The sequence below is a fragment of the Manis javanica genome, chromosome 2, assembly GCF_040802235.1.
Source record: "Manis javanica isolate MJ-LG chromosome 2, MJ_LKY, whole genome shotgun sequence".
Lineage (NCBI taxonomy): Eukaryota > Metazoa > Chordata > Mammalia > Pholidota > Manidae > Manis > Manis javanica.
This window is the reverse complement of record NC_133157.1, coordinates 127,897,176-127,917,095: the sequence shown is the minus strand read 5'-3', so window position 1 is coordinate 127,917,095 and position 19,920 is coordinate 127,897,176. Positions and strand designations below refer to the sequence as shown.

Below are 19,920 nucleotides of genomic sequence, written 5' to 3'. Positions count from 1 at the left end.
AGGTGTATGGCGGCAGAGGGCAAGAAGCATGTCCCACATGTGAGAGACCCTGAGATGGGACAGGGTGGTGAAGGTATCTCTTGTTAACAGGTAATGGTAAATTAATGCTCTCAGAGACACGCAATAGGCTTTCCACTAATGCACCAGGTAACTATAGAATAGCTAAAGCAATGGAAAATGGGAAGGACAAATACAAGTTCTGAATAAAAAGTTCTAGCGTTAGCAGGGAACTCTGAAAGGATTTGAAGAGGCATGGTTATTACAACCCCATAAACTCATGCTTCAGTGAATGGCAGGAAAAGAGACAGAACAAAATGCCCCAAATCCAAACCCTAAAACTGTATTCAATAATCTTCAACACAAAGACATGAACACCACCACAGAATTTATTTTTACTTTATTAACAAGGTGACTTACAATTTTTTTCAAGTAAAAAGGGTTTTTTCATTAAGAATAAAAATTAAAATATAACTCTGATATAGATTTTCATTTATTTACATGAAAACATATATACAGAATACAATCTTACAGCAAACCAACAACATGCCCTTTGTCCTGCAAATCTCAAAAGTAAAAACACCAATTTTTCCTTTTACACACCAAAACATTCACAAGATATGAATCAAATTTCAGTACAAACTGTTCAAACTGGAATGCAAAACAGTAAAAGGTCTTCTGACGCTCACTACTAGGTATCGTTTATGCTTCCAGGTATCATGCTGGCTCCCATTCTGAACAGATGAGATGATCCTTTTCTCTGTCATCTAAAAAGAAGTCTCCTATTCCCCGCCCTAAGGTGATTTTCAGCACACACTTGTCCCAGACCTTACTTTTTCTTCAGTGAGTCTCTCTGGCCCACGTGACAAGACCTCTGCTCTCTGGCTTGCTGACGTGACAAGACCTACAGACTCACTGGTACTGAATTCTAGCTGATGAAAAGACATGACAAGACGGGAAGACTACAGCTCAGGACATTGTTTGAGTCATCACTTATCATCTAAACTGAAGATGCTTTTGACTAAAACCCAAGGCAGCACCATGTGACAGAGTAAAATAAGCGGGTCAACAGTAGCACAATTTGGTTTGTCTCCCATACTCTTATCTCTAGTGATAAAAGCTGTGATAACCAATCAACTTAAATATTCAATCAAGTTAAAGGAAATAGAGCCATTTCCAGAAAACCCTTGAACAGAAAATAAAGGATTAAGAGATCATTAAATTATAATAGTTGCCAAAACAGCTTTCCCTTGCTATTTACTTACTGCACCAGAGATATGGGTAGTGTGTGTCTTTCTCCAGGGAGTTCTTCTTTTCAAACTGCAGAGACCTTAGTTTCCTATTTTTCCCTTCAAAAAATTGCACACTTCATCACAGCTCTCTAACGACAGAATACAGTTCTTGGAGCCTAGATTCACCTGTTAATCAAAAAGCAACCGTGATGCTCGAACCACAACATAGACCTTCAACATCACAGTTTTAAGAGTTCTATATACAGAAGTAAATATAAATGGGTGTTCCTCTGAAGAAGTATGAAAACTCCTAGTGCTCCCGAAACAAAGGCAGAACAGCTCTTAGGAAGAGATGTTTGGTAGAAGATAAAAGGCAAATCTCAGAACTTGCCCAATACAACACTCAAAATGCTATGAGACAGATTAGGAAACGGATCCAATCTTCATAGGCTGATCACAATCAACCTTCTAGAGATTGTAGGAAGCGTCAGAGGTGGCAGTGTGAAAGGCTTTAGTCATTTCAACTTACTGAGGAACAAATAAAACACAGGAAATAATCTTTTGAATACGATCACAGAAGGTAAAGCTACCTAAGAGTGGAACAGCTCAAACACCATGTGAGTCAAACTTGGATCAAATGAACCTAATTTTAAAGGTGATGGATGTGTACTCTATACTATGCAACTTCATGGTAAAGGAAACTAGTATTTGTTTTTTCATTTTGTTTTGAAAAATCAAAGAAGTTCTATAATGCCAGATGTACCCTGCTCTTTTTAGGTTTACATTTTTGCAGATGGTGATATTTTCCCAACACACTACAAATTCGGTCAAGAAGTTAGGGGCTGGAACAAGCGCTGTTGGTTTTGGGGTGGCACTGAGCAGCAGCTGATTAAAGCTGAGGTGGCACCTATGCTTCTCATGTTATACACACTGTACAGAATGCAAGTGTCTGCTTGGCCAGGAAAGGGAAACCACTCTTCTCCGCCAGCTCCAGGAGGTAATGAGCAGTACAGTGTGTACAGAGGACAGGACGTTGGTCCCAAAGTATTATCAGAGAGACAGAGGAGCGATTGTAGCATCTGGGGACAGAGAGGGAAGGAGGCGTCATCTGTTGGAGTGTTTCAACCAACAAACTTTTGGCTCAGGGGCTGTGGTGGTTCCAGGGATATGGTGTAAAACCACCATTTCTTGCCAAGAGAACAGACCAACACGGTAAAATGTTCCTTGGAAATGATCCATAAAGCAGCTGGTGAGAGGTGAATCCTACAGAGAAATGGATACCACCTTAAAATTCTGTGGCCGAATTCCTCCTGATGTGAAGAAGTACAGCAACTATCATGAGAAGCCCCCAAACAATCCAAGTTCAGAAGGACATTGGCCACACTCAGAACAAAAGGTTTGCTCTAGTCCTAAACTATGTCTGGGCCTTGGAAGGGCTGGGAGATGGCCTGTGGATGACCTTCATTATGGAGCTGCGCCATCTACCTCGAGCTGCGGCGGTCCCCTCCTTCCAAAGCAGAGGCTTGTGAAGTGGTTGATCCGTATGGACAGAGACTGCAGACAGGGAGAGTTATGGGCATCTGGCCTCTCAGGAAGAGGACGCTCCCCCAGCAACGGCAGCCATGTCCCGTCCGGGGCTGCCCAGAGCAAGACCTCTTGGCTCCAGAGATACTCCGAAGATCTACGTACTCAATGTGGCATCTCTTCCTCTGTGCCATTCCTAGAAAGTCCACGACAAGGTGACATTCATTCTGGAAGTACACTGTCACATTCCTTCATTCCTGTTTCAAATGCAACAGTAGCTCAGCTTGAAAAGGCCACAGTGAGGGATCGTCAACAAGTCAGTGCAGGGAAAAATGCCAAAGATCTTGAAATGGATACTGCTTCCACTTGTCTGAGAGTTCAATGCCATAAGACTGAGGGCTTTAAGGTCAAAAAGTATGTGGCTGGGAAGGCAGGGTGGCAGAAACATGAGCTTAGGAAAGACCTGAGTGCAGGTGGAGCGTGACCCACCCCGGCACTGCCATCCTCACAGTGGTGCCGCTGGCACAGGTCCACACATGGCCTTCCATCAGAGGCCCCCGGGCAAATCCACTTGCCTAATGCTGAAAACTTAACTACTGAGATCGGCTACATGGGACATCATGAAGTCTCAATGGCAAAATTTTTGTTTTTCATCTGTAACAGTCACAGAACATTAGTAAAGGTTAGCATTAGTAATCACACTTTTCAAAATCTGACCGATAATCACACCTGAAAATGGAGCAGAAACAGGAACAGCTAATGAGCCACCACACAGTGTTACTGGGATTGGTGAGACTCTTATCAAAGAGAAGACCAAGGTAATGACTGCAACAGAGTAGCAGGCATGCATTTCAGCCTCTGCTTTGGCATCCACTTCTGGGCAAGCTGGAGGTGCCATTCCCTTGCCTGTACTGACAAAGACATTTGCACAAAGAGCACAGCAGAGCGGGTTGGCCCACTGCCTTTGGATGGTGGCACTGGATCACTCATGGACACAGATGGGTGAGAGGTTGGTACAAAAAAATCAGCCAGTTCCCAGACCACAGATCTCTCTGCAAATAACGTAGCTGACTTAATGAAAAATGCCCGAGAAATGTCATAAGCACCTTAAAGCCAACGTGAGCTGAAGAAAATAAAGAATAAGGAGTTAAAAGCTGCGATGACTTGCTTCTTTTTCACTTTCTTTTCCTCATTTTGGCCACTCTGGACTCTCCCCTCATGGCACGAGCAGGATGGAGGCAAAGGGGATGTGTGTTCACCTCTACACTCCTCAGTGTTCAAACCTGTCACCTCACAGGAATGAGGTCCAGGGCAATTCAAAGGCATCCAAGGTCACAGAGTTAGTTATTAGCCATGCCAGGAGAGGACCCAGGACTGACACAGTGCTGGCTCCGATGCATCCTGTTGGGAACATACCGCCTCCTCACTGCTCCAGGCCCTGCGTGCGCCAGGGCAGAGCTGAACCAGGCGGTGCACCAGGTGGTGCACAAGGAGCTCCGCAGGAGACCTGCTGCAGTGGTCCTCTAAGCAGACACAGCTGGGCTAGAAAAAGCTTCTCTCAATCTTTTCCTCTTGCTCTCTTAAATTAAACTCTTCCTTCACTATACAACTCAGCATTTCCCAAGGGACCCAAGCAGTCACTCCTTGATCTGGTCACAATTATATCAGGACGTTAGAGATGTCTGAAGTTCTATGAAAGACAGCAAACAGAACTCTCTACAGACTCTAGATGTCCATCACTCCAGGAAAACTGTCTCACAGCGATAATACCTTGTGCTCCCTGAAAGGCACCTCTGACAGACCGTGCCCGTTAACCCTTCTTTTTACAACTACATCCTGAAACATCACCACAATTGTTTTGGAGAAATGAGTTGCTATCAAGATCAAACTGCGGTGACAACCATGTAGCCACAGGTGTATCATTATGAAAGAAGCATCTGGAAATGTGCCTGAGAGTGATTAAAGCAAAAACTACCAGCCAGGCATCCTCCTTGGTCACATCTGGAAAGACAGCAGCTGTGCCTTAGCTCTCGAAGAAATGTGGGCCTTAGTTTAGGAAACCTCCTTCCTAGGAGGCTGCCTGGTTTGGAGCAGGAGGAAGATGAGACTCGGCCCTACAAAGAAGCGCCTCAGTTTCCCGTAGGTTCCAACTCAGAACTTCACTTACACTCCCCAGAGGCCGCTGCTGTGGGACTTGGGTGTGCGTTACAAACACGAAAATGTCAAACAGGCTGGCTGATGGCAGAGCCCTCTTGCCTCCTGCTTCTTGGTGATACTTAGTGTATGTGCTGTCTCACTATCCCAGCAGAACAAAAGCCTCCATCCTAAAAACCTTCCCAAGACAGTGCATCTCCAAGACTGGGCCACCTCCAAGAGGGAGTCAGTTGGCATACTGGGCATAGAAGGCCACTTTGACCCTCTCAATCTGATGGCATAGCTTGATGGCAGGTCCCAACTTCAGCTCCATGCACTCCTGCACCGTCGGAAGAGTCAGCAGCAGGAGTGCCTGGCCGTCAATGTCCTGCCGGGAGACAAAGCCATGTTAGAGCTGAGACGGCAGGCACTGAGGGATGCACTGGGAGGAGCAGCCTTCCTGGGCACTGCCCTCCTTTCCTCCACCTCTGCAGAGCACTGGCAGAGGCACCACCCTGGCCTGATGACTACCTAATCTTTTGGTTGATACAATCCTTCTGCTAAGAGAATGCTGGCCACTCTGACATTCACACACTTAGGCTGGTGGGCATCTTCACAAGTTCTCTGCCAAGCTTATGGCCCCTTGCAGGGAGAATGCTCCTGCCCCCAGGCCCAGTCCTTCCCACCTTCTGCTAAAGAGGGCTTGCTACTCAAGAAAAAGCACTCTTTTCCTTGCCAGTGTCTCACATTGCAGCATTGACATGGGTGAGAAGACGCTGGAGGCAGATGCCAAATGCACAGGAACATTTTCCATTAGGAAAACACGGATGTTTGGACCCACATCCGGGCACACACCTGCATCACCTACATGACCCAGAGCAAGAGTCTGCGGTCACGGCCCTGTTCGGTCTTCTTTAGCCCTGCTGCTTCGCCACATGGGGGCCATGCACTGCAGATGTCACCAACTGTTCTACTACTTTCATGGCAGGATGAAGGGCACAAAGGCTCACCCAAAAGCTCTGAGTCACCCCACCAGACACCTTTGCCTCCATGCCAGCTTGCTTATACAGATGTCATTTGGGTTACTGAGTTCACCGGACATTCCCTCTTCCTATTCATGGAGACAGTCTTCATATTCCAGAGGAAATAACTGAGGCTCCCTGAGACTGCGGGCCCATAGCAAAGGCAGAGGTCAGCAGTGGAAGGAGAGCAGGGACTGAACTTGGCACGTTGATCTCTGCCACCTAGGGAAGCAGTGCGCCCAGGTCCGCCGTGATCTACAGAGACCTAACACTCATGCCCCTGCACACAGGCTTGGATCTCAGACATCAGGGATTAAAAATTTCACAGGTAGCTGATTTTCCTAAATTAATAGTTTATTGGGCTGCCTTGAAAATATCCTAAGGCAAAAAACCAAAATGGGTATAAATGTTAGCTTTGGGAAGCCTAACATCAGGAATCAGCCTAATTTATTGCATGATCCGTTTCAAAAGCCCCCTTGATGTGCTCCATGATCCCTAATAAGTACAGTAGCAAGAAACTTAGCATTAACTTAGAAATTATGAACACAAATGCAATGTATTATTTTTACATCACACAGGGCACTAGCTATGACACATGCAACACTAGGCCGCATCTCCACCAAGACTCAAATCTGACCTCAAACTGCATGGTAAATGGACCAGTCTAGGATATGTGTGGAAAGTGATAAACAAACTTATAACTGTCAATTAATTTCTGGTGTTACATGTATATTACTCTCTTTCCTTTTTCTATATAGTGCTTTTATATGTTATTTTACTTTTTCTTTAAATGCTTCCTAGAAGGCTGACAGCAGTAAGGGGGACTTGAAAATACTGAGAAATAGTGCTCTTCTCAAGGTCATGAAGCAAACAATGGTCCCCTAGACTAGGCCTGTTAGCCTACTGCATTCATGGGAAAGTCCATGTTAGATCAGAACTGAACAGAAAGGTGCGGGCATAGGGACACAAAACCTGCAGGTATCAGAGGCTTCATAAAAATACCCTGTTAAGTAGGAAATGGGATGACAATTTAAAACTTAACCATTATTTCAATGAAGAGTTGAACTGAAATTTATTTTAGGAGAGGAAAACTTTCTGAGGGGGAAGTTAATGCCAGTAAGGCTAGCTGATCTAATTATGATCACATGGCTAGGTAGAGACAGCACTGAACCAGAATTGCAGTTTTCTGAGATTAAACTTTGGAGGGAAAATTGTAGTTCAGCTCTTAATGTCTACACTGAGTCATGATGCCCGTCCTTGGACATAGAGATTCATATATCATTGAAAATCAGCCCCCAGATGCTCATGGAACTCTCTAGACCATTTCAGGGAAGGTGGCCATCATAAGCATGCACCAGTTAAGTGGGGAGGGGTGTCACTCACTTCCTCAACAAGCATTGACTGAGCAGCAACTAAGTGCCAGGCATTTTGATGGCCTCTGTAGATATTACATTGAACAAAACAGACTCTATCCCTCCCTGCAGATTCCAGAAATCTCAAGGGAGGCAGACTAAGAAACAAACCCTCTAATAAATGGACATTAAAGTGTGCACATAGAGTTATAGGCTCAGCCAGGATGGGGAACCCAGCCAGTCTTCCACAGGTCAAGGAAGCCTTTGGAGATGAGGTGATGCTTAGACAGAGGGACCACGCAGAATGGCTAAGGGAGGATGGACCGTGGAACACAAGTAGCTCACGGGGGCACAAAATTCAAGGAAAGCAGGAGGCATTAAAGGTAAAACTGAGATGGCCTAGACTGCCTTTATGGAACTGGGAACTTCTTCTGAGGAGTGTGATAAGAAGTCAGTCACATTATCAGACCTGGACATGTGGAAGCTACACCTGACCACATGTGGATGAATTAGAAGGCAGGGCGGGGAAGACAGGAGCGACTGAAGGTAAGGCCATTCATTAGGAGGAACCCGGCTGAGCCACTGAGAGACGAAATTTCACCGTATGAATCTGGGGGAACACCAGCATTCACTCTGCAGCACAGACGCTACAAATGGTGCCACCTTGGTCCTGGAGGGACGTGCTATCTGCCAGGTGAGCTGGCTGCACTTGCCTGGTGCTTCCTGCAGGTGCCACAGCCAGGCAGATGGGGACCCAAAGAAGCCCCTTCAGAGCTGTGCTTAGCCCCCAAGACTCCCCATTTTTAAGGGGGAATCTTACATGGGCAGAAACAAGGAATATGACAGCTCAACTGTATTAAGCTGCAAATACCCTCAAAATAAAACCTCGCCTCTAGTAGCAAGGGTGAATCTAAGGTCTTTGAATTGAATCCCCAACCAAACTGCAAGATGGCCCTCACGCTGCCTCTTCCAAGCCAAGCAGGGTGGTGCTGGTGGTGCAGACACGGCCATGTTTACAGAGCTTCCCAGGCCACGGAGTCTTCCCTGGACAGCCAAGGTGTTTATCCTGGGGGTGCTGCAGAGACAGAAACAACTGCAGAGAAACACCCGTTCCTTACCGGGAGCTTGACCCACATCAGTCAGCTATTCCTCCAACACCAGCCTCATGTCTTGTTGGGATAAATGCAGGATGGCGAGTTCCTCTAATAATTGTGCTGTCATTAGTGGAGTGACTGCTACTGTCTAACCCTAAGCTCACTGAAAGGGTGAAGAGGGATTCTGAGGAATACAAGACGTTTGGCTTGCGTCTGGTATAGCATTCAGTCATTTCCCAAATGAACAGATGTCCTAAAATATGTCCGAAATAAAACTGGGTCTTGAGATTAAGTGCTGAAACTGCCACATTATTTTACAAAATTGGATAGAGAACTTGGTCTCTTTTCCTGGACACCTTTTGGGAATATGCTTTTTTGATCAGTGGCATCATTCATTACCCACCATGCACACCCGGACCTGCCCTTGTAGTCCACCTTCCACCTCGTGGCCACAGCTGCCACAGGGCCCTCCGCCCTAAGGCACAACTCTTCTGTTCTGCAAAGGCCCCCTCTGTCTGCTTTTGCTTAGCAGAAGAAGCCCCAGAGGCTTGCTGGAATCCACACCACCTCCTAAGGCCAGGTTCAATGCAACCTCGCCCAGCTTTCTCTGCTTATGCCCATATCCCCATGTGCACTGACAACCACTGCTTTCTTCCTTTATGTGCTGGGGCCAGCTGCTGATGTGTCTGTTGTCCCCGGGCACCTGTAAGCATTTAGGATCATGGGCCATCTTATTTATGAGTTTTCAGGTCTCTGCAGCCTAAGCAGTGAGGGAAAACTGCAGTTTTTACACAGAAAGCTACTTGGGCCAGATGAAACCAAATGAGAATGACGGTCAGCAGCTTCTAAATGGCATTCTCGGACCTTTATCAAACCAGAGTGCCCCCCTCCTGCCCTCACCCCAACACGTTTTCACTCATTGCTCCAAATAAGAAAGCCAGTAGGATCTTATGGTCTCTGCTCAGCCAGCAGCAGAGATGAAAAGCCTCAAGTTTATGAGCCATTGGTTTTGAGGCCACAGTCGATGGGGAGAGTCCACACTCCCTGGTGCAAATTTCAAGTGTGGGCAACATGGAATGGATGGAACTGAGTCCACAGCTTTGAACCTTCCCTCGAGAGCCAGTTTATATGTCTTGTGGGTTTTACAACGGCCCACATGGAAGCCCTTGACCACCTGGGACTAGCTGAACAGAGAGTGGGAACACAGAGTGGCATTTTGTCTGCAAGGAAATTCCTATTCACAGGAAGATACAGATGGCTGGGAGGGGTGGATTAAGATTATCTGATTATAGAGATCTTTCACTCTGCTTTTTATTATCTGGGAAGAATGCACTGGAAACTGGGCCTGACATTTCAAGGAGGGGGGGTGGTCAACATTCAGTTTGCAAGGGGCCACCTGAAGGCCTCTGGCTGTCACCTCTGGGCTCTCAACTCATTTCTCATCTCCCCTGATGATGTAAAACAGACCTCCTGTGTGCTCTCCTTTGGGGAAGAATATGCTCCCAAGAATAAGTCATGCCTCTGAGTTCCCAACACCGAAGTGTCACCCTGCCCGTAGAAGGTACTAGATTTAGCAACCTAGACATCAGATTGTCACTGGAGTGGAGGAACAGCAGTGGTGGTTCAGTGACAATCCCGTGCTTGACTGACACATCTACATCAGCTCTCATTCATGCTGCAGACCAATGTGACCAACATTCACTTTACAGTCCCCTGATGGGCAGAGGGAAACAAAACCGGAAATAATAGTGGACATGGTATTGCAAGGAGCACAGGGGCTCCCACCGTGCAATCCGCCTCCTGAGCTGTCTTTGCTTTGGTTTGAAAGCAGCCTTTTTTTTCATTATAGACCTCCAGCGATTTGATTTTTTGATTTTCATAAATATGGTTTTATATGTTTCAGAATTGCTGACAAATCACTTGTTCTGTTAAGCACAGAATGACCATAAATGGACTGCTTTTTAAGAATGAAATATGATGAAATACACAACATCGAAGTTATGCTCAGCACAACACAAAATCAAATTTATTTTGATAGAGAGGTCAGTGTAGAACTTAGCAGTTCCTTAATAGGGACATTCAAGTTTACAGAAGTATACACAGGAGGAAGGAGGGAATAGTCTAAACGTGAACTAAACCTGTAAACTATCCTAAAATTTTCTCACTGAAAGAAGTCCTGATTTGGGTCATCTCTGATTATTATTTGTCTCTGATTCAGGTGATGAATAGGCAAAATTTTGTTTAAGAGTTTTGTGTTTTTGCAGCTACAGATGTGTGGAGTTTTACTGTATAATGTACATGTTTTCAGCATGAAATTATAAAGTATAGATTTGTTAAGCAGTTGCCATAACATTTCAGGGTGAAAAGTGTATATTCCAGTAATGGGATGTTTATAATTTTTGTAAATGTTCCTGGTGATTATGATAGTCTCTAAATTTACAACACCCAGAGGCATGAACACACACAGCTATTATCATCTCACGCACTGTGATTTTCCTCACATGCTGCTGAATAAATCCTCCCCTCTCTTCCAGTTCATCTGAAAACTCATACAGTGACTGCAGTGACCCACTGGAAGCCTCCCCAGATCTGGGCCATAGCATCTGAGCTCAGAGATGATAGAACACACTAGTAAAAATTAGCATGTAAAGGTCTCATTGAACAGAAAAGGACTTAAGTGCTCACGTACTCGGCCCAGCAGGCAGTGGCCTTTTATTGTGACAGGTGAAATGGCCTACTGCGAAATTTATAATTGGATTAGGAATAAGGCCATTATCAATTAATTTACCTACTTTTCTCTCTATAAGAGAAGTAAGTAGGTAATTTGGTCCAAGCTTTCACTGGATGTGGGAAGAGAAACTGAAGGGAGGGCCCTGACCATTGCTTGGGTCTAGAAGTGGTAACATGCTGCAAATACTTCATTTCCTAAAAATCTTGGCTGGGAAGGCATGTAACTCTCTGAGACAGTCCTAAACTGGGCTCAGAAGCATAATTAAGGACAACTTAGTATAACTAGTATTTTAGCCTTTTTCCAAGTCAGCTTTGTTCTCACCTTCTTGCTTATTACTACAAGCTTGTAAAAGGAATCAATAGGTAAGCCCTTTAACCTTTCACAGTATAAATGGTCTTCAGCTCCTGCAGCCAATCTGGAATCTAGGCTAGAGAAGCTCTGTGCTCTGTTCTAAGATAGGCCCAGTTGAAAACATTTCTCAGTTAAAACTGGGCATTTGAGTCTAAAAACAAGACAGCAACAAAACCTTAGACTAATGTAATTTGCTACCTTCCACACCTGTCTTTTGAATATTATAAGGCCCATAACAGACCTTCCATCAGGGTGTGTGGAATGAATATGTGAATGAAGAGATACACATGTTATAATCTGTGTCTTAGTGTGCATGATGTATAGACACAATGCTTTCTTCACAGTGCCACTGTTAATAAATACCAGCCTGGAAAATGCTGCATTAGGTGGTGGTTTAAGTAGGATGTCAACCTACTGCTTAATTTTTATTTCAAGACAGAGATATAGCTGATCAGCATGCTAATTAGATGTAGCTAATCACACATGTCCTTAAGTTTCTTATCATTCTCTTTCTTCTCTGTGTGTTTTAATTGAAGGGATACACTCATTAGCATATTTTTTATGTCTAGCAAAGCCTTTTCCTATTTGCTCTTAAATGTCACCCAGAGAACAGTTACAGAGGATGTCAGGTGGTGAGGAGGCGACCTTCTGCTCTGGCCACCATTCACTCAGCCAGCATGCACTGATCAGGTGTCTACAGAAGACTCCAGAGGTTGACCAGGCTGGGAGTCACACTCATTTGCTCTTTCTGATTCATTGCTGCATTATAGTGGACTTTGAAGACCATCTGGAAATTCACCGGGTGACCAGGAAATCAGAATCCTTTCTTTTTTTCTCCCTGACTTAATGCTTGAGTTACCGTCTTTCTGGACTATTGGTTTGTATAATCTAAAAGAAGACTGGATAGACATATCTTTAATTTATTATATGGGAAACTGATTTTTAAAATCCAAGGTCTTGAAAAAACAGATATTTACACTGTGAGACAGTGCAAGAAATTTCCACAAACTGAGTGAACGTAGTAGAGCAAGTCATAGGTTTCAGTTTGAACTTCTTGTGTGAGGCCAGAGAGAAGTCTGCAAAGAGGCATTGTGTTCAGAGTGGCAATTTCATTGTATATTAATTTAAGGGAAAATACAAATGAAAACATTCTTTCTTAATGACTCACAGCAAGTCTTACATTTTGGTAATTAGTCATTTCATCTGCAGATTTAAAATTTATGTAAAGTATAGGTTCTATTGATTGTTTTTGTGTCACCTATCCTTTGGCACAGTACCTAACATACCTATACAGTTTAAAATATTTTACAAAGAAAGGAGTGAAGAAAATAAGAGAACACTGATGAAAGCAGCATTAAATAAATCACAACAGAAGGAGGGCTTCCACTTTGGTGAAGATGGAGTAGACATACTTTTCCCCTATTGCTCCTGCTTAGTACAACTAACTCCCTGGATGTTATAAATAAAAGTCCTAAGAAGACTGAAGGTGGAGAGAAGAAGGCAGACCAGCAAGTTGCGACGTGGCGGTGAGTGGCTTTAGGCTGTCCGGGCAACTCGGATGTGCCAAGTAGCAATGGACAAGAGGCCCAACAGAAAAGCGTGCTGTCTCATAGGCTGGGAAGGAGGCAGCCTACAGAGGCAAAAATTGCTCCACTGCAGGACAAACTGCCCACCCCCATCCCCACCAGTGGAGGCCAAGCAAGGGACCCTGACTTCTAGCCTGGCCAGCTGGCACCAGGCCACCCAAACCCTCTCAAGGGGGCACCTGAGCAGGCCAGGGAGAGCTGGGACTTCCATTTCTACTTGATAGCAAAGAGCCCCAACAGAGGTGTGGAGCCCATACGTCTGCCCCACCCCTGCTAAAGCCGAGTCAAGAAGCCAGTTAAAACAGAGGACCCAGAGCCGCCTAAGAGGAACTGATGCATAGCAGAAACAGCGTACCTGTTCCTGAAAAATTTTGGCCAAGGGGGCGCAGTCGGTCAGCTTAATGAACCTCACCACATCGGTCACTGTCCACTCCAAGGGGTTGCTTTCCAGAACAAGCCTCTCTTCCTCCTCTTGCTTTGCTTCCTGCCGAGGGAAGTGGGTTGTTTAATCACCGTGTGCTCGGCAGGATCCTCTCCAAGCCCTTTGGGCCTGAGCCAGAGCCCCACTCATGAGCAGCCTCCCTCTGCCATCTCTCACTGGCACCCCGACAAGCCGTGGAAGATCTGGGCCTCTCTGGACTTCCCGAGAAGCTCGTCTGGGTTATGACTTTGCCTCCATAGGTTGAGGAAAGGTACAGCGATAGCAGCTGCTGAATCCCAAGTTCAGGAAATGTTGGGCCTGCTTATTAAGGACACATCTCTGACCAGGAGAAACGTTAAAGGGTCTGAGAATAGGACAGACAGGTCTCTCCATTTCTTTTGTGATGATGGTGCTAATGATCTTTTGGCAGATGGCACATGTCCTGTAGGTTTGGGGAGACCTGATATGCTGATGTAATATTTTACAGCAATGTGGACTTTCAACACCTCTTATGGCAGGAGAGCCCAGTGATCAATGGGACCTCAGAGGCTTTGTCCTGAGAAGAATGCTCTGTGGTTTTAAAACCTCCCACAAAAACAGGTGCAACCCCTTCCCTCAAACCTCCATGTTCACAGGTGCTCCACAAACTTGGGAAACCACCACATGTGTGCCCTGGCTGTGGGACCAAGCTGTGAGCAGCCGCTTGGTTTTGGCATTTTAAACAGGGGTCCTACACTGGAGCCCTTTCTTTGTGGGCAGGAGAGTGTTTTCTCTGTGGACAGCCTGCCTGTTGGCCACAGCAGCCGGCCAGCTCCAGGCCATGGGTGTTACCTCTGCAGTGTCACGGCTGGCGGCCGGGCCTCTGTCACCCGCCTCGGCCCCAGGGGCAGCCTGCGCTCGGCGGCCCCTGCGCACCCTCTCCACCGGTGCCTGGCGCTCCAGTTCCAAGCTGCTTCTCAAGGTGACAGCCCGCCAGGGCCGCACGGAGGGGACCTCGGCTGAAGATGTATCTGTCTGGTCATCCCGGAGCTCAGAGCCAGTCTCCTCGCTGCCGGAGTCATCATCCACAGCATCTGCGTCCTCTTCCTCACTTTCCTAGGAAGAAGGGAATCCCTGGGGGTGTGGACACCAGGCTGGGATCCAGGCAGCCCTGTACCAACCACTCGGTGAGGCCTCTGAAGACCAGTGTCCCACTGCAGCCGTGTTTTAGCCAGAGGGGCCAAAAGGGGTCCAGCTATTTTCAGCTGTGAAGTGGGAACACCTGCCAGACAGGGCCATGAGCCCATCCAACTCCAGACATGCTTTTGGTAGAACATACCTCCCCAGAGCCTGTTGCGCAGTCCACGGCAGAAGACCTCCGCTTCTTCTGCACAAACATGGATTTTCGCCGTTTCCGACGTCTGGCAGGTTTGGGATGTATGCTTTCAATGTTGCTTTCCCCAATAGGGGGCTTAATGATCTTCTTTCTCTTTCCGTAATAATAGGCTGCAAGGTGAGAGAGGATTGAACAGGTTTTTTTTTAAAGGTTACATACATACATACATGGACAGAGAGTGGAACGACAAGATGAAGAGACGTAGGAGAGAAACAAGAGAGAGGAAGAGAAAGCTCATGCTTTCCCTTGGGACAACAAAAATCAGCCACCTTATTTATACTTCAGGGAGCAATTCTGAGAATACAGTCCTGGGAGAGGAAACATTTCCCCAGTGCCCTCATGGTTAGAAGGTGTTGTGGGGAAAACTGCATCCCCTCAGATTCAAATGCTAGACCATGGACTTCATGCCTCTAGGATGGTGAGAAGTGTGTCTAGGCCCTGGGTCAGTGGCGCTCTGACAGCAGCCTGAGTTGGCGGATCAAAGGTGTGTCACACGTGCCTGCAGCTCCCGCAGGAGCTCCTCTCCGTCCCCCTTCCTAGTCCTAAATGCCGCATCTGGCTGTGGCAATCTCTCCCCACGGGCACACTCTGCCAATTGCTCCCAAGTTGGAATCTTAAAGAAGAATCAGGCAACAAGCACAGTGACACCTCCTGGATGGTCCTTGTCATGAAAGATTTCCTCGGCCCTGAATCTGACCGAGACAAACTGGAGATCTTGAACACGCAGGCCAAATGAGCCAAGCACCTGTTTTCTCCTCAGGGGTGTTCCTCTTTATTACAAAACCACATACTTCATTCTTTCCATATTCAGTGGAGACTTTCATTGCTTCTGAGTTCTTAGAACAGAGATGAATGTCTGTATTAACCCTTAGGATGCTAGCTAGAGAATTCTCTTCCAACTTTCAGTAATAGTTGATGTATTTTATAGAGTAAATGTATAATCAACTAATTAAAACCACTTCTAGGGATCCAGTTTTCAATTCCAATCATGATCAAGATGGCTTACTCCATAACTAAACTCCCTGTAGTCCCACCAAGTAACTCCCGTTGTTCGTGAAAGAACCAAACACAGCAAAGGAACTTTGGTCCACGGATGGAGTGAGACAAAAAAAAATCAATATGCACAGCTCCTAGGTTACCGGAGCTGCCCCCACCTTGCGGTGAGCATGGTTTTTATACACCCCCAAGCTGCTGCATCATTTGGGTCAGCCACCCAGCCTCTGGACTGCAATTCTATGAAACCATCAGGACCAACTGATGTCGGTCTCCTTCAGGACTAAAATTCTCTATTTCACTTGAATGTGGTCCATAGGATGGCGCTTACTAAAACCATCACAAACAACATGACTCAGAAGAGCACTGCTGCTGAGGAAGCACCTACATGCCCTCGTCAGCCTCTTGGGAGGAGCAGATTGCAGCGGGGCTTGAAACAGTGTCTCATCTCCAGTTCTCCTGGGACCATGCAGCTGATGAGTATGGACAAACCACGTTGAATGACCGCTACTTCATGGTTCTCTCCAGGTAGAAGTTAGAAGGTGCAAGCACTTGTTCACCCCTGAGATCCCCATACATGCTAGTTAAGTCTGGTGCAGGTTGGCTTTTTAGAAGCAGGATGCTGGCAATCAGAACTGATTTCATTGAGAACAACCGAAAGTGCAGTTGACTTTTAGAGCCTCAGAGATAGGCTGGGTGACCGCTGGCCTTACTGCTCTCCATTCCACCTAAATGCTGTTTGTTATCTCCCATTGGGGCTTTAGTTCAATCTGTAGCAAGATTTGCTGTAAGTTGACCCAAGGAAATTTTAGGATTATAAAGTTTTATAATACCAGACCCAGAAAAACCCTTAAGTTCATTTCATTGTGTATAATCTGAGTGGTGGTCACCTGCTTCTTCCCTCTCATTCCCACATTTCTGGAAAAAAACAGTGAGTTACTCCTCTGAGCGAAGGTAATGTGATGTGGAAACATTCTTCAGAGAGGACAGGGACATCACCATGCTCCAACTTACCTATGATTCCTCCACGTGTGAACGCTTGCAGAATGAGATGGGGTTCCACGTGACGGACAAGGTCACTGACTTTTATAGGGATGGGGTAGAAAACAGATTTTTTAAATATGTATGTAAAAATACAGATAAAACAGAAAGTAATTCAGGCTCTGAAAGGTGTTTTAAGGACGTTCAGATTCCTGGTTCTGGTTCAGATTTCTGGTTCAGATACGTTGATGAATTCCAACTGGCTGGGGCTCACAGAGCACTGACCACCCTCTGTGGGTCCTGGTGATACCCCAGCAGCTGGCTGGAATGTGGGTCAGCAGAACGAGCTTCCAGGTCACTGTGATGGGACGCAGTCACACTGGGATTAGCGATACCGAGGGGCAATGGGGAGGGAGCAGAAGCCGGGGATGGTAGGGAATTCTCAGAGCTTGAGGTCCAAGGTGGAGGTGCCTGGGAGTGGCTAATGTGCATGGAGATGAAGATGGAATATGGGATGGACAGGCCTTGGGAAAGGCCACAGGAGAAGGCAGCAGTCACCAAACATGACAGGGCTGGGAAAGGAAAGCGCTGCAGGTGGGATGGTTCCACTGGGAAGTAGTCAGAGCAAAGGTGGCCTGGGCTGTGGCAGCCACTCTTGAGTCCTGCGTCACCATCATGGTGGGGAAACAAAGGCATCAGGAACAAGGAGGTGGTGATGGCTCCTGCTCCCTGGAACTACTCCAGGGAGGTTTTGAGGAAAGAGGTGCAAATGGGAGGGAAGCAGGTGATGACATGAAGCTTGCCCCATATGCCACGCAATGAAAGACTAACTGTTCAGTGTGAGGACTCAGACAGTTACTCTGGTTACCACTGCCCATGATTGTTCACCGTGCTCTTCTTTCAGCCATACAGTCTCAGAGCCCATCAACCCCCTGATGTTCACGACAGCACACTCTCTCATTTTGTTTTTGCCAACACCTACCAATGGTAAGTCACCCTCCCTTCCTTGTACTGGCCTAGAAATGCATGTGCTCCAGCAAATCCGAATCAATTCTTCCACAGCAATTCCTGTGAAAACTACTCAAAAGCTTTAAAGAGAACAATCAACCAACCACATAAGCCCTCAGCACAGGCCCACATGCCTGGCCCTTCTCACTACTTATACTCACTGTATTTGGTTTTGGTGTGAACGGAACAGTTCTCAGGGCAGTTTTCAGAAACCAGCACTGGACTGAACAGATTCGGACAGCATTCTAGCTTGGCGCAAACCCGCCGGCAGAAATCCGCCACTTGGTCAGACGTCCGCACAATCTTGGCCACAGCCCTGTATGTTTTGCCTCTGTACCTAGAAATGAGGAAGGAAAGGCGATAAGGTCATGTGTCTACTTGGACCTATTCTGCCCGGCATGTTCCCAACACGGTCCCTTTATTTTCTAAGATCAAAGCAGCCTGTGCGTGATTTCCGTGTCATTTTGTGTTTTGTCTTTCCTTATGTTCTCCCAAACATAGTTTTAAGCAATGCCCAATATCATGCACCACCTATGTGATGACAGTGCTAAATCTGATTCACTGCCATAAAGATTTCCATTTAGCATATTCTCCTTCTGGTGTATAATCGGTGTACATATGTATACCAATTCCAGAATTCTCTGGGAATCTAGAGATTGTCATTTGTTGCTCATCACTTTTGAGAAAAGAATTTTCTCCTGCCCAAGAAAACCACATGCGGTGAAGTCACCAACCTAAAACTAGAAAACAGATCTTCTGGAAAGCAGGTTGGATGGGTTCCTGTTTTTAAAACTGGTACTAAAGCCCTCATCCAAATATTTATAATAAGGATGTAAATAAGGTCTGGATGAGAAGATGGGCATTCAGAAATAGTTTGAATCACCTTTCAATACATTGTGTTATAGGACCTTTGGTACAAAGTACTATAAATTTTTCAGATGGTACTAGATCACAGGTCCTACTTATGTTCACGTTTCCCGGAACTTAGAGCCCACTGAAATGAGAATGTAAGCCTAGCAGGGCTTTAAACTATGCCCTGAATGTATACCCTAGTTTTTCAAGCTGAAATCTTGAACAATTTATTTTCTAGAAAAATAGCATATGGTGGTAGCTCTGACAGACAACATTTATGTTCATTTTAGGAAAACGAACCAAATTCCAGAGGCGTGAACTACCAAGGCAAGCTGACCTGCCGGCTGGTGAGGTGATGCCGTGAGCTCTCTGCCTGACCTGCTCCTCCCCGCACCTGTGCTTCAGGTTTCTGACACTCCACCAGGAGCAGCAGGGACACTGAGCAAATAGTTTAATGTGAGGACAGCATCACTTTAGTAATTTGCAAATTAGAAAAAAATCACACTTGAAACCTAGTTCTGGTTCCCTAAGAATAATGCAATGACAGAAATAAGATAAATTGTGATGTCCATTCACTGGTCTGTCCTATCTGGTCCCTCTGTACCATTTTTCTTCCATCTCTCTGAAAGCTTGCCCTTCTGTGTGGGAACAACTAAGCAGCAATTTTGGGTGGGTAAGGTCATGCTTTGATTCCCACAGCCTTGACCACTGTTGGTTCTTCTAGGACCTCTCTCAACCCTGGATGCAGAAGCACACCCCAGTCCTGGGGAGGGCCCTCTGGTTCAATTTTCAGTGCCTCGTGCTTAATGCTCTTTTCATAATAAAAACAGCACAACCCTTGAATACAGCGTGTCTCAAATGTTTTGGGAAATGCAAACTACTTCCTGTACATTTTTCCCTGCAGTTTTTTCCACTACAGTTTTGGTCGTCTTAGGGGCTCTCTCTTCTATGGAGCTGAATATTAAGATTCTTAAAGTCCCCTTAAAAAGAAAAAATAACAGAAGGTAAAAAAGCTGGAAAAAAAGACAAGTAGGTATGTTCCCAGACCTGTGCAAGTGAGGCTGACACTTCCAGGAACATGGAGGGCTGTGAGGGGCAAGGGCACAAATGTACGTGGGCAGCAAGAAGGCAGGCCTCCTCCACGCCTCTGGTTTGAGATAATTTGGTGGGAGCAAGGGTTTTAGGAGAGCCTTTCACAGCTGGGAAGAGGCCATCTAAACCTATGAAAGCAGAATGATAGCGTGGTTCCAGGTACTACGCTGCTCTCT

The 19,920-nt window shown here is 46.0% G+C and overlaps 1 protein-coding gene across 8 annotated transcripts in view; it reads right to left on the bottom strand.

The window, feature by feature from the left end:
• Nucleotides 1–380: 380 nt before the first annotated feature.
• SFMBT2 (Scm like with four mbt domains 2) overlaps nucleotides 381–19,920 on the bottom strand; it is a 214,821-nt gene continuing 195,281 nt past the window's right edge. For 7 of the 8 annotated variants that reach the window (XM_073229358.1, XM_073229355.1, XM_073229360.1 and 4 more), the window contains 6 exons: nucleotides 17,962–18,137; nucleotides 16,826–16,894; nucleotides 14,762–14,928; nucleotides 14,275–14,538; nucleotides 13,378–13,506; nucleotides 381–5,274 (listed from right to left, as the gene is read on the bottom strand). In XM_073229358.1, coding sequence (XP_073085459.1) covers nucleotides 5,134–5,274; nucleotides 13,378–13,506; nucleotides 14,275–14,538; nucleotides 14,762–14,928; nucleotides 16,826–16,894; nucleotides 17,962–18,137 — 946 coding nt within the window. In that variant the 3' untranslated portion in view covers nucleotides 381–5,133. The remainder of the gene's footprint in view (nucleotides 5,275–13,377; nucleotides 13,507–14,274; nucleotides 14,539–14,761; nucleotides 14,929–16,825; nucleotides 16,895–17,961; nucleotides 18,138–19,920) is intronic. The other variant, XM_073229359.1, reaches the window with a different exon arrangement.